This window comes from Rhinolophus sinicus, chromosome 8, assembly GCF_057876585.1.
Source record: "Rhinolophus sinicus isolate RSI-liver-muscle chromosome 8, RSI-T2T, whole genome shotgun sequence".
Taxonomy (NCBI): Eukaryota; Metazoa; Chordata; class Mammalia; order Chiroptera; family Rhinolophidae; genus Rhinolophus; species Rhinolophus sinicus.
Genome location: NC_142508.1, coordinates 36,451,127 through 36,465,707, shown reverse-complemented (window position 1 = coordinate 36,465,707; position 14,581 = coordinate 36,451,127). Strand labels below are relative to the sequence as shown.

The 14,581-nt window shown below is 49.4% G+C and overlaps 1 protein-coding gene across 1 annotated transcript; it reads right to left on the bottom strand.

The window, feature by feature from the left end:
• Positions 1-1,482: 1,482 nt before the first annotated feature.
• HAS1 (hyaluronan synthase 1) lies at positions 1,483-11,032 on the bottom strand. Its single transcript, XM_088800516.1, has 5 exons — positions 10,778-11,032; positions 5,878-6,582; positions 4,534-4,759; positions 4,127-4,259; positions 1,483-2,496 (listed from the first exon to the last, which is right to left on the bottom strand). Exons 1-5 carry the CDS (start codon positions 10,859-10,861, stop codon positions 1,821-1,823), a joined length of 1,824 nt encoding a protein of 607 aa, XP_088656642.1. The 5' UTR covers positions 10,862-11,032; the 3' UTR covers positions 1,483-1,820.
• Between the last annotated feature and the right edge of the window lie 3,549 nt (positions 11,033-14,581).

Genomic DNA, 14,581 nt, shown 5'->3' with positions numbered 1-14,581 from the left:
CAGATCTGTCCTAAAGGGAGACCCAATGGGATTTGCTGATGGATCAGAAGTGGGGTATGAGAGGAAGAAAAGAGATGGTTCAAGGATCAATGGTTAGGACTGCAGCGATGTCCAGTAGAACCCTCTGCCATGATGGAAATGTTCTAGAGATGTGCTGTCCAGTATGGCAGCTGCCAGCCGCATGTAACCATGAAGCATGTGAAATGTGGCCAGTGCAGCTGAGGAACTGAATTACATATAATCTTTTATAAAGCTTTGATAACTTAAATCTAAACCATCTCTCCTCTGTGACAACATTGAGGCATGCGTCTGAGTATCCTTAATCAGAGGTCACACTCTGTTTACTTGACTAGGAACTCCCAGAAGGCAGGTACTGGCTCTTAATCGTTTATTTGCAAACCTGGCAAAGTGTGTGGAATTCAGTGGACGCTTGGTAAATGTTTTTGTGACTGATTGACTGAATCAAAGGATGAATGAATGAAAAAAATTGCAATAGTCCCATGTAGTAGTGGCTACTGCTGTAGACAGTGCAGCTCTAGCATGTTTGGCCTGAGTGGCTAAAAGGATGGAGTTCAGTTTACTGAGACATGCAGACTGTCGCAGGAGCAAGTTTTGTGGGGATTGAGGAGAATGAGGAGAACAGATCAGGAGTTGGGTCTAGTTGTTAGGTATCCCTGTGGAAATGTCTTGGAGGCAGTTGGGTATACAAATCTGGAATTTAGGGTCCAGGTCTGATGTCAAGATAAAAGTTTCAGAGTCCCTTCTCCACACATGGAGCATGAACGAGGCATTCAGTGCCATAGGACTAGATGCACAGAGGAAATGAGTGGATGGATAAAAGGATAAATAGATGTTTCTCCAAAGGTAAGCACTCAGCAACATTGACAGGAACCCAGGAGGGAAACAGGGAAAGCAAGGCAACTGGCACTCTGAAAGCCAAGTGAAGAAAGCATGTCAAGTGGAAGGGCATTGGAGCACAAACAGTTCACCCTCAGTAGTGGGGGAAGGTGGCCTGTGTGGGCACAGATGCAGATGGGTGGGAATCATGGAGGTGGGGACTCTGATGAAAGTTTTCTTCTTGTCATTTTTGTTTTCTCAGTGAGCTATGAAGCAAGCTAAGGATGAGGCTGGGGGAGGAGGTGTTGGGAGTTTGAGAGAAAGTATGAGTTACCGTCCTTAGAAAGGAGATGAGCGGATGGACCAGGAAAACACGTCCACAGTGCCTAACAGTGTCCGCATTTAGTAGGTGCTCCATAAGTATCTAGGAATGAGGGTTGAGAAATTCCACAACATAAATTCTACCCTCACAACAGCCCTGACCCATGGAATTAATACTCCTGTTTTCCCTAGAGGGAACCAAGGCTCTGAGGAAGGGAGGGTATCCTGTCTAGTTGAAACAGCTGGCACCCAAGACTGAGCCAGGGGTCTTCAATTCTCAGCTATGCAGCCCTCTCCATTAAAAAAATGGGGGGAGTCTCAGAAGAAAATAAATAAAATTCTTTATTATATCCTAATCACACAGTACAAATGGAGATTAAATAAGCAGGAAGAAAGCAAGGGCCCCAGAACATCATGTGAGGACCCCTTTCCACCCTTCCCCCCAAAACCCACACCCTGATCAATAAATACCCCGCCCCCGAGATCCAGTAGTCCCAGCCCCCAAACAGTCCAGACTGAAGAATCTTGGGTCGACCCCCTCACTTCACAAAGGAGGGAAACTGAGGACCAGAGAATCACCCAGCAAGGTCATGGCTCCTGGGGCCTGGTAGGTCTCTTGCCTCCCCTGAGGACCTCTGGGCTGTCACTCCAAGTTCCTAGCCTCACACCTGGACACGGTAGCCCCCCGCTCGCCGCCGGCAGAGCCTCCGCACGCCCACCCAGTAGAGCGTCAACATAAGCACCCAGTACCCCACGTAAGCAGCGGCCCCGGCGGCCAGGTGGTAGGCCTCGGCAGCCCGGGAGGGGTCGCTCCAGTCAGCCCTGACCTCGTGCACCACGCTGCGCACCAGGCCGCCAAGCAGCAACAAAGCCCAGAGGGCCAGTGGCAGTAGAGGGATGTAGTTAGCAGCCAGCTTCCGCCGGCCCGAGGTGCCCCAGCCACTCTGGTTCATGGTGGCCAGCGCTAGGAACTTGGCGGGCAAGAGACCCCCCATGTAGAGGGGCGCGTAGAGCGAGAGCAGCAGCATGCGCGCGCAGCCCCGCAGCCAGGCCGCAAAGGCTGCTTTGGCCAGCGCCACGCCCTGCACGCACAGCAACACCCACAGCAGCGCCCACGGGCGGCCGGCGTAGAAGAGCCTTAGCACCGTGGCCGCCACGAAGAAGGGGAAGAGGCCGGAGACCACCGCCTCGTAGGTCATCCACGCGTGGTGCCGGTGCCACCACAGTGCGTTGTACAGCCACTCACGGAAGTACGACTTGGACCAGCGCGTCTGCTGGCTGAGCCAGCGAAGGAAGGACGCCGGCGTCTCCGAGTAGCAGCGGGACCGAGAGGTGTACCTGGACAGGTAGGAGGAGGCATCAGCGCAGCTGTCCTTGGGGCCCGACAGGAGTCCAGAAATAGCCACTGCGCAGGGCCCCCGGGCAAGTTCCCTCAACCTCTCTGCGCCTCGGTGTTATATTGAAAATGGGGTTGATAATGGTTCCTATCTAATGGGGTACTGTGAGGATTGAATGCGGATTGAACACCACGTGCTTGGGACCAATATATAGTATTTGCTCAACAAATGTTAGCTACTACCTTTATTTTTATAATGACTAACATTACCATTGCAATTGCTAATACCATTGCGGTTACCGACACTATTACTAATACTATCAGCATTCTATTACGAATACTCATGTGCTTACTGTTACTGGCAGGCCTGATGGTGAGAAACAAGCCAGGCATGGTTCCTACCTAGGATAGCCCATGTGTTAGAGCTTCTCGAGGGAACCATAAACCTCCCTTGCTGTGGCCGTGACAGACGTCACTAATCAATTCCTTACCAGGTTTCCAGCCACACCCACAGGAAGCTAGAATCCCTTTTACAGACTGTTACCAGGCGGCCACCAGCAGTCAGTTTGTTAGGAGGGGTCAAACCCCTTGGCATCCTCCACGGCCTCCCTGCTAACCCCTTTGCCCCCTACAGTCGCTACTCAAAACAACTGCCAGAGGGACCCTGTTACAACATGTCACCCCTCTGCTTAATACTCCCCACACACACACCAGCTGCACCCTCATCTTAGTTCCAAGTTCTTACCCTGGCCCATAAGCCTTTCATGAGTGGACCCCGTTGACTCCGTTCTCCTCTCCTGACCCTCCCTTGCTATTGCTCCAGCAGCAGCATTCTCAGCCTCCACCCCTATCTTCCTCTGGCACTCCAGCATTTCATTCCCTACCCCTAAACTTCCTAGCCCCCTTCCTGGCTTATTTATCTCCATAGCATGTATCATTAGCTACCATACTATATGTTCTATATGTTTTTTATTTATTGTCTGTCTCCCCAATCAACATAAGTATGAATTTGTGTCTCTTTTGTTAACTGCTGCATCGCCAGAGGTTAATGAATATCTGTTGAGTGAATGAATGCATGGCTTTGGTTTATCCCAAGTTCTCTCTGGCCCTCTCACTGGACTAGCTTTGTAGAAATCACTCCACTGAACTTCACCTACTCACTGAATCACATCTCTTCTTCCTGAAGCACTTACTAGAGATTAGGTGCTCTCCTCCTCTCACACTTGATTCTTCTCACTCTCTCACTGGTTAGATCCCATTCTATCTATTTCTTTCTTTCCCTTCCTACCTCATTTGGAGTAATTTCTGCTGCTGTGGCAATCTGTGCTTTCCATGGTAGAGCCATCTCACCCATGCGCATTGTATCTCATGTTGTGTCTTCTAGGTGGAATTCCCCACCCTCACCTTGCCTCACTTAGTAGAGTCAATTGAGTTACGTGGTTCAATGCAAATGATACCTCTGCCCCTTAGGATATCTCCCTCTCTCCTCTAATGTCCCACGTGGAAGAGCCCATGGTCCTGAAAGTTACTTTGGGTTTGGAGAATTCCCAACACACACACACACACACACACACACACATTGGGATATTCTTTGGCCTCCACACACTTGACCACTTGGTCCCTTCAGCTTACTTGGTGGCATAGCCCATGCTGAGCATGCGATTGGTGAGGTGCCGGTCATCCCCAAAAGTGCAGTGGGTGCCCAGGAACTTCTGGTTGTACCAGGCCTCAAGGAACTGCTGCAGGAGGTTGTTCCTGTACAGGCCTAGGTGGGGGAGGGAAGTACAGAAGCATCAGCCTCTGCTGTTGCCAACGCCATCCCCACTCCTATCTACAACCTCAATTCATCTCCAATTCTAACCCCATTTCAACACCAAACACCATCCCCACCTGCAACTTCTGTCTTATCCCTAACCCCAACTCATGCCCCACCCGCATCTTTGTCCACAATCTCAATCACATCCTCAACCCATTCTGGCTCCCCTTCTCCCTCTCCACCCCATTCATCCATGGCCCACCCAAGCCCTACACCTGCTCACCTAGGGGACCACTGATGCAGGACACGCAATGGAAATAGCTCTGACACGCCCGCTCCACATTGAAGGCCACCCAGTACCGCAGGCTGCTTAGGAAGCTGACCCAGGAATCCAGAGGGTTAAGTATCCGCACATCTCCCCCAACAGCCCCTACTCGGGGGTCCTCATCCAGCACCCGCACCAGCTCCAGCAGTGCCATAGGGTCCAGCCTTGTGTCTGAATCACAGACCTGTGGGGTAAGAAGAGACCAGGATCAGATCAGATCCCTGAATGCAGCTGGTGTTGAGGGGAGGGCACCAAGGAGTGGGGAACAACTGTGGCACTGCAGCCAATATGAACATAAACTTGAGTTTATAGTCATTTTCAATGTCTAATTACATTTTTAAGATGGGCCCCACCCTCCTAAGACCCATGCTCTTGTATGATACCCTCCTCTGGTGCGGGAACAAGACCTGTAACTTTCTTGTGACCAACAGAATACGGCAAAAGTGATGGGATATGACTCCCATTAGATTACCTTAAATGGGAATGGTGAGGGGGTTTTGCGATGTAATTAAGGTCCCTAATCTCTTGACTGTAAATTAAAGGGAGATTATCTCAGGTGAGCCTTTTGAAAGAGGGTCTAGAGCTCAGAGACTTCCTGTTGCTGGTCTTGAAGAGGTACGCTACCATGAGTTCTATGGTGCAAAAAAAATGAATTCTGCCAACAAACACGTGAGCTTGGAAGAGGCCGCTGAGCCTTAGATAAGACCCAGCTCCAGCTGACACCATGACTGCAGCCTGGTCATACCCTGAACAGAGGATCCAGTTAAGCTTTGTCCAGACTCTTGAACCATGAAAACTATGAGATAATAAATGTGTTTTGTTTTGAGTTGCCAAATGTGTGGTAATGTGTTATGCAGCAATAGAAAACTAAGGCAATGCATAAATGAGCAAATCTCTACATTGAATGGATGAATGACTAAATAAATGAATCTCTATATTGGATAGATAAATGGATGAAGAAATGAATTAGAGAATCTCAATTCAATATTAAATGAACATTAAATGCATGAAAAAAGGAAGGAAAGGAATGAATGAATCTCTACCTTGAATGAATAAGTGAATAACTAAATGAACAACTTTCCGCCTCCATATTGGGTGGATAGATGAATGAATGAGTGAAGGCAAGAAGCTCTACATTGAATGGATGAATAAATGAATAAATGATCTCCATATTGGATGGATGGGTAGATGGATGTATAAAGGGAGAAAGAGGTTCGTGGCAATCTACCTTAAACAAAGGCCCCGAGGACAGTGAGGCTGGGATGTTAAGGTCACGGTGGGGCGGGGGCGTTTTCCACGTACCTGCACATAGTCTACCGAGTCGCCGAGCGCCTTGAAGGCAGTGTACATGACCTCGCGCTTGCCGCCCCAGCGCTGCGCCACGCACACGCACCTGCGCGTCCTCACCAGCGCCTCCACCGCCAGCCGCCCGGGGTCCTCGGCCTCCACCTCCCGGTAGGCGCCCGCGCCCGCCGCGCCCGCCGCCGCAGGTTCCCAGGGCTGGTGGTAGTTGCCGTCCCACACGTAGGTGGCGGGGTCCTCGTCGGCGAAGACCTCGCGGAACATGTCGACCATGTAGAGGTCCTCCGCGCGGTTGCCGTCCACCACCATGAGGACGCGCAGCCGCGCGCGCGGGTACAGCAGGGCGCGCGCGGACGCCAGGCACTGGCGCAGGTAGTCGGGGTCCTCCTGGTACGCCGAGATGGTCAGCGCCACGCTGCGCGCGGTGGCCGCGTCCAGGTGCCCCCGAGCCGCCGCCCGTCGCGCCGCCGCCGCCACCCGGCGGTGCTCCAGGTACGCGAAGAGGCTCTGCGCCACCAGGTGCGCCGAGAGGAAGGCCCCGTAGAGCCCGAAGGCCAGGAGGCCGTAGCGATCGGAGACCAGCGGCACGCCGGCGGCGTAGGCCCACGTGATGAGGCCGAGGATGAGCAGCGCGAAGGCGATTGTCAGCACCCGCCGCGCCAGGCCCGAGCAGTGGCGGGCTGCCCGGCTAGGCTTGGGCACGTCCTGCCAGGAGAGGAGAGAGAGGAGATAGTAAAGAAAGAGTCCTGAAATCCTTGTCCAGGAAGGAAGACCTCCTGGATTTTTCCCCCCAAGCCAGTGACTGATTGACATTAGCTTTTTGTAGAGAAAATCCCCCGAGTACTGCAATGTTATTTTCATTAGTTAAAATGATTGTGACAAACAGTTATCAAGGCTGAACGCCTGATTACGTCGATTCTAATGCATTTTTTTCATATTTGAAACAGCTCTTAAATCTATGAGGATTATAATCAATGGAGTATCACAGTTTAATTAACAGGGGTCTCCCCTGTCTTAGTGGCACATAAAATAATGATTCATCTCACAACCAAAGGTTTCTTAGTGTTGAGACACTAATAGCAAAAATAATATAGGGTACATCTAAAAGAACAATACAGTATGGTATGTACTAGACACTGCTCTAAGCCTTTTATAAGAACTAACTTATTTTAATCCTCACAACAGGTACTGTTATCATCCCCATTTTACAGATGCGGTAACTGTGTCACACAGTCACACCTGAAAAGCAGAGGAGCCAGAATTTGAACCCTAAGAATCCAATCACTAAACTACAACCTTATATGCACATACTAGGTTTATTCCTCTGGAGAGCCCTGGAGGGCAGATAATATTTACTGCCACCATACAGATGGCAAAACTGAGGACTGATGGGCCAGGAGGCACATCAAGGTCACAAAGCTCACAGGTGGAGTCTTCTCTCTGACGTCCCAGACGCATAGCCTGGTTCTCCTTCTCCACTGCCCGTCTGATAGGGCCAGATGCTCAGTATGTGAAGCTGGAAGAACCCAGATCAGAGGGGAGGGGTGCCTCCTTTTCCTCGTTTGTAAAATGAGGATTTAGCCCCTTTCACGTGCCAAGCACTGCTCTACATGAGGTAGGTACGGTTACTCTCTACTGTTACAGATGAGGAAACTGAGGCACGGAGAGGTGTATTCTCTTGCGCAAGGTCCCTCAGGCAGCGTGGCTCCATTGTCCTCTGTGCTAAACTGCCTCCTATGTCACCAGTCCCCACGTCATGGGTTTATTGTGAGTTATATGAGTTGTAGAGCTGTGGTGTCCCGCACAGGACTCACGGGCTACTTGAAATGCAGCCGGTATGACTGAGGAACTGAATTTTTAAAAAAATTTTATTAAAATATAGCTAACATACAATATTAGATTAGCCTCAGGAGTACACCATAGTTATTCAACATTTATATACCTAAAGAAGTGATCATTACGATAAGTCCAGCAACCATCTGACACCGTACCACACTATCATAATGTTATTGACTGTATTCCCTATGCTGTACGTTACATACCAATGACTTACTTGTTTTGTACCTGGAAATTTGGACCTCTTATTACCCTTCACCTCTTCCCCCTCTTTTTAGTTTTTCTATTCCAGTTGATATTGAATATTATATTAGTTTCAAGTGTACAGCATAGTGGTTAGACATTTATATAATTTAAGTAGTGATCCCCCTGACTAGTCTAGTACCCACCTGGCACTGTACATAGTTATTACCATATCGTTGACTATGTTCCCTATGCTTTATATCACCAAGACTATTTTACAACTACCCATTTGTACTTCTTAATACCTTCCCCTTTTTCACCCACCTCCTCAACCCCTCTGCCATCAGGCAATCATCAAAATGTTCTCTGTATCTATGAAGTTGTTTCTATTTTATTTGTTTGTTTATTTTGTTCTTTAGATTCCACATGTAAGTGAAATCACATTGCATCTGTCTTTCTCTGACACACGAGGAACTGAATTTTTAATTTTATTTAATTTAAATTTGAACACTGATCCTCGATTCAGTTACTGGAAAGTGCTTAAGTGTGTTTGGAATAAGTAAGATCTGTGTTCTTTTTTTACTACAAATTTTACAAACTCTAAATACAGATCAAGTATTTCCATTGAAAATATGGCATCTGTGTCAGATGTGCTACACATCTGGATTTTGAAGCCTGAGTACAAAAAAGAAAGTAAAATGTTTCATTAATATGTTTGTGTTGATTACATATGAAAATGATAATAGGTAGCACACTACAAGGTCAGACAATTAAGTTCGCGAACTCATCCTAGAAAAAGTGCTACATACCTCACTGCTGAATCTCACTACAGTCACTTTCGAAGTACTCCCCTTGGGAAGCTAGGCACTGACGCCAGCACCTAGTCCACCCTTCAAAGCAATTTTGGAACTCTTTCTCTGGAATGACCATCAGAGCTGTCATTGTATTACCCTTGACATCCTGAATGTCATCAAAATGTCTCCCTTTCAATATTTCCTTTATCTTCAGGTAAAGAAAGAAATCATTGGGGGCCAGATCAAGTGAGTAGGGAGGGTGTTCCAATACAGTTACCGTGTTTCCCTGAAAATAAGACCTAGCTGGACCATCAGCTCTAATGCATCATTTGGAGCAAAGATTAATATAAGACCCGGTCTTATTTTACTATAATATAAGACCATCCTATATTAATTTTTGCTCGAAAAGATGCATAAGAGCTCATGGTCCGGCTAGGTCTTATTTTTGGGGAAACAGGGTACTTGTTTACTTGCTAAAATCTCCCTCACAGGTAGTGCCATGTGAGCTGGTGCATTGGTGCATTGTTGTGACGCAAGAGCCATGAATTGGCGAAAAGTTCAGGTCGTCTAACTTTTTCACGCAGACTTTTCAGCACTTCCAAATAGTGAACTTGGTTAACTGTTTGTCCAGTTGGTACACATTCATAATGAATAATCCCTCTTATATGAAAAAAGGTCAGCAATATCATTGCAACAAGTTCGCGACCTTAATTGGCAGACCTCATATATATCCACAGCCTGCCACCTTTTTCACTATAGCCCTCAAGTTAACACTGGTGTTTACATTTTTAAATGGTTGGGAAAAGTCCATAGAGGGACAATATTTTATGGCACATGCAAATTATATGAAATTCAAATTTCAGAGCTCTCACATCAAGTTTTGTGGGCACACAGCCACCCTCATCTGTTATATATTATCTATGGTGATTTCACACCATGCCACAGTTAGTTGCAACAGAGACCATATGGGCCGAAAAGACTCAAATATTGACTATCTAGCCTAGCACTGTTTGCTGACCCTGGGTACATTGGGTTAAATAAAATATATTATTAAAACTAATTTCACCTGTTTCTTTCTACATTTTTTGTATGGCTACTAGAAAATTTTAAGTTATGTATGTAGTTCATGTTATGTTACTATAAGACAGGGCTAAGGTGGAGCTTAATTAATTGCTCGTAATTAATTGCTCAATATTAACAATTATTATATTTCTTCTGGAATCCTCCTGCCCTGTCCCCTTGTCTCAAACCGAGCCCTGCCTGAGTTTCTGGGGGTCACCCAATTCATGTTGGGAATCACCAAGATGGGTGGGCATCCGGAGTGTTCCAGTCCCCACCACAAGCACGAACATGTGTGTATCAGCTGTCGACACCCCCCACCTATACTCACACATGACAAGGGATACACAGTGTGCCCACACAGGCACACAGTCATTCCTCAAAGATGCCCCAGACACCTGTTCTAAGGCGGAGCTTAGTGATCCTGACACCTCTGCCCACAGCCACACTGCTGATCTTGGGGACATACATCCTTCGTCCTCTGGCAGGAAGGAGCAATACCAGGAAGAGATGCCCACGTGACAACAGACACACAGACACCAGACATGGGTCTGGAGCAACCAGGCAAGTTTCAGAAGAAATAGTAACTGTGGAGCTTAAACCATATGAAAGTGCCCTTTTACCAGTCAAAAGTGACTAAATACCAGCGATTTCATGGAGTTCAATTTAAACTGAACACAAAACAGAAATTCAGACCCACGTGTCAAGCAAATACAACTGTCTCTCTGTCTCTCTCTCTCATTCATTCCCTCTCCCCCACTTTCCCGACCACAGATATTCACGGACTTATAGCAACATGAACATGGACATGTCACATGTCACATACATATGTGTAGGAGGGATAGCTACCCGCATACAGATGGGACCGGCACACTCAGCCTCACATAGTCACTGTCCCACACAGACGGTTGCTGTCATACACCTGAGATCACTCATGAAATCCTAAGCACACGCGGTTTCCTCACACACGTGGTCACACACATGGCCATGTTCTCCCCATGGCTGTGGCCGCAGTTCCCCCCACACACCTGTCTCATCAGTGCGCGTTGGCTGGGCTCTCTCCTCTCTTGCTGCTCCCCGAGTCTCTCTGTAGCGCGAGAGCTGGGGGTCATTTGAAGACCAGCGCGGGCGGGGGCGGGAGGAGAGGCTGACGTCAGGGCTGAGCTGGGCCAGGGGCTCTGAGGTCACGGCAGCTCCACCCGCTTCCCGCCATTACCCCGCCACCCCACCTCCTGCTCCCAGACGGGCCTCCCTTCCCAGTCCCCCATCATCACCACCCTCCCTTCTCCTCCTAGGTCTCCCCTTTCTCCCCATTTTTCTCAGCTCTCACTTGTCCCCTATCCCTCTATTTTTCTCCATTCCTATTTCTCCCCATCTCTCCTCCCCTCCCTCTTTCCCCCCACAACAGTCTCCCTACACACTGCCCCTCCTCTCCTAGCCCCAGAATCCATCTTGAGTGGTGTTCCCCAGGGACTTGTCTCAGGGACTGGCAGATGGAATAAAATGCACACACGTGCGTGATTGTGGGTGGGACTGTGTGCGCTGGCTTATGAGGCACGGCTGTCTGGAACTGGAGCTGTGAGTGAACGTCTGTCAGTTCAGCGCCTAATTGACCGGTCCGTGTGTGCGTGTGCATGCGTGGGTGTGCAGGAGCTGGGGAGGGGGCTGGGACATTGGGATTTGTCTCCCTAGGAGCCTGGGGGTGATCTCAGAGTTGCTGGTTAGCTGCCCCCAGGGAGCCTCTCAGGAAACAGTCAGAGTAAAGGTGCCAGTGACCTCTGTCAGAGGCCAAAGAGATGGGTGTGCTGGGCATCTGAGCCCCCAGGCCCTCAGGACCAGAAGATTCAGTGGGATAAATGTCATTTTTTTAAACCCCTTTGTATCTAATTCTTTCTCTGTGCTCCTCTTACTATGATCTGATAATATCCATCTCTCCCCATGTCTGTGACTCTGTTTCTTTATCCCTGTACATTCCCATCTCCTTCTCTCTCTTTGTCTCTTTCTCTGAATCTATCATTTTGTCTGTCTCCCTGGCTCTGTTTCACTGTCCATCTGTCTGTCTGGGTCTTTTTCTGTGTGTTCCTGTCTGTTTCTCTCCATTCCCTACCCCCTCCATTTCTACCTGCTTCCTTCTGGGTTTGTTTCTATCTACCTCTAAATTTCTCACCGTTGTTCTCCCTGACTTTCTTATTCTTGCCTCTCTTTCTTTCTGAGTATCTCTTCCTGAGTTTCTCATCCTTTGTCTCTCTCTCTTTCTCTCTTCCTCTCCCTCTTTGTGTTTCTTTGCCTTTGTCTCTCTTTACATATTTCTAGCTCCTTCTTTCTGAATAACTATATCCCTGTCTCTTTTTCTGTCTCCCAGTTTTTGTTTCTCTCTGTTCCTCTCAGTGGCTACCTGTTTCTTCTTTCTCTGCTGATCCATCTATCTTGGTGTCTACCCTCACTGGGTCTCCCTGCATTTCTGTGTATGTCTTCCTGAAACTCTGTCTCCGTGTGTGTTTCTCTCTCTCTCTCTGGCTCACTCTTCTCTCCTTCACTTTTTCTCTCTGTTTTTCTGTCCCTAAGTCTTCCTTTCTCCCCGCTGTTCGATCTCGTTCAGCCTGTCGTGGAGCAATTCCCTGCAAGATGCCAAGCCTTCACTCCCTGGGTTTCCCGGGAAAGACAGGGTGTGGGGGGCCAGCGCCAGGTTGGGCCTTTGCCTGAAGGGGGCCAGTTCAGGGCCAAAGTGGGGGGAACCCCGCCCACCTCACCAGAGCCGGGCTGGCTGACGCCCTTGCACCACCGCCTGGTGTCTGGTTGTGTCAGGATGATGGCTACTCCGGTGGGAGCTGAGCCCAGAGCAGGAGGGGAGGGTAATTTCTCTACCCCAGGGTGGGGTGGGGGCAGCCCAGGCTCCACTCAGAAGCTGGGCATTTGGCTGCCCAGCCCCCATCCAGCCCTGCCATGGGTGGAGCAGCTGTATAAAACCAGATGTTTCTAAAACCAGAGTGTGGCTGACGGAGAAGGGACCAGGACTTTAAACCCCAATGATTTCCTCCTCTAGGATCCAGGAGTCCAGGCCCCCAGCTCCTCCTCCCTCAGACTCAGGAGTCCAGTCTCTCAGAATTCCTCTCTAGGAGAAATAACCAAGGCTGGAAGCAGCCATGATGGAGCTGAAAGACGGACAGATGAAACTGGCCCCCCTCCCCAACAAGAGGCAGGGACTGGTAGTGGTGGGACCACCTCCTGCTCCCCTCACTAGCAGCCATCTCTCTCAGAACCCTCTACTCCAATGGGGGCTGATCTCCAGCCCCTGCCCTGAGTCCACAGTGTTCGTCCCGAGACTTCCATCATCATCAGAAAACCTCAGGGTGTGGATTACAGACCACCAGGACGAAGGAGAGAAGAGTTGGGGAGATAACAAGGTAGACATGGAGAAAAGGCAGAGGAAAGAACATTGGTTCGCTGTAGGGACGTCTCCTGCAATGCTGGGCGATGCCCGGAACACTGATGACTCAAGCATGGGCCTGGCCCTTGAGGAGATGCCAATCTGGTGGAAGAGACAGCTATGTAAACAGGGGATCACAGACCAGTTTGAGGATGCACCAACCCAGAGAGAAACTCGGAGGGGGGGCTTCCTGGAGGAGGTGATATACTGGAGGAGTTAGCTAGGGTAAGGGTGGGATGGTGCTGGGGGTTGGAGGTTGGAATGGACAGGGCATCCAAACCAAGTAATGCCCTGGCCAGTCAGGAAAGTACAGACAGATGGATGTTGTGGAAGCATAAATCGTGAAACACGGGGGGTGGGGAGGGGGAGAGCGGTGCATAGCAGGGTTTTGAATACCAGATTCAGAGGCTTGGACTTTGTCCTGGGGCGCTGGGGAGCCACGGAAGGCTGTGAACAGGGGAGGGGCAGGGGCAGCTCTGGGTGCCTGCAAGGGTCACTCTGGACAGAGAGACTGGGGGTTTTTATCCACGCAGTCTGGGTGGTGGGTCTTGTAAGGGTCTTTTCTGGGGGAGAGTGAGCCCTGAGTCTGAGCTTGGATGTAGGCAGAAGCTGTGGAACTGGGGGAGCAGTCACGCAGAGAGCAGAGCAAGGTGAGGCAGAAACCCAAGAGAAAACCCTGAGGAGCAAGGAGACAGGAAGATGGGTGGCAGACATGGCGGGAGGACTCAAACTTTCTCTGGAGCTGTGCTGACTATATCTGCCTCATTTCAGGGACTTACTGTCTTATGATTACTTGCCTCTGGGAGAACTAGGGAGAGCAATAGACCTGGGGAAGTACCTTGAGGAAGTTTGCGTCTTCTTAAATGCTTAAGTCCAGGCAAATGACTTCTCTGCAAGCTGTCCTGGTGACACGGAAGTGCTTTGGGAGAATCTAGATACTGAGAGACAGAGGAGGGAGCAGGGGAGGGGGGAAGGAAATAGGGGAGGAAGGGGGCCAGCTCAACTGTGCACCTATTTAATATGGAAACCTGCCCCATCATGGACTCCTAATCCCTTATACCCTTTTCTTTTTTCTTTTTCCCCCATAGCATTTATCTCCTTCCTACATAAAGTACAATTTGCCCATTTATTATCTTTTTTTGGTATAATATGTTCTCCTTTGTCAGGATGCAAGCTTTCCCCAGGCAGCTGTCTCTGCCTGTTTTGTTCATGACTATTTCCTCAGGGTCTGGACTGAGGCCAGGTACACAGTAGGTGCTCAATGCGTGTGTGTTGAATGAATGAGAGCGGTCAGAATGGAGAGTCAGAATGGTAGCCAGAGAGCGGAAAGACAAAGGGGGGGGGAGAGAGAAGAGGGAGGAAGGAGGGAGGAGGGCGCAGGATGGGGAAGAGGGCAGAGGGATAG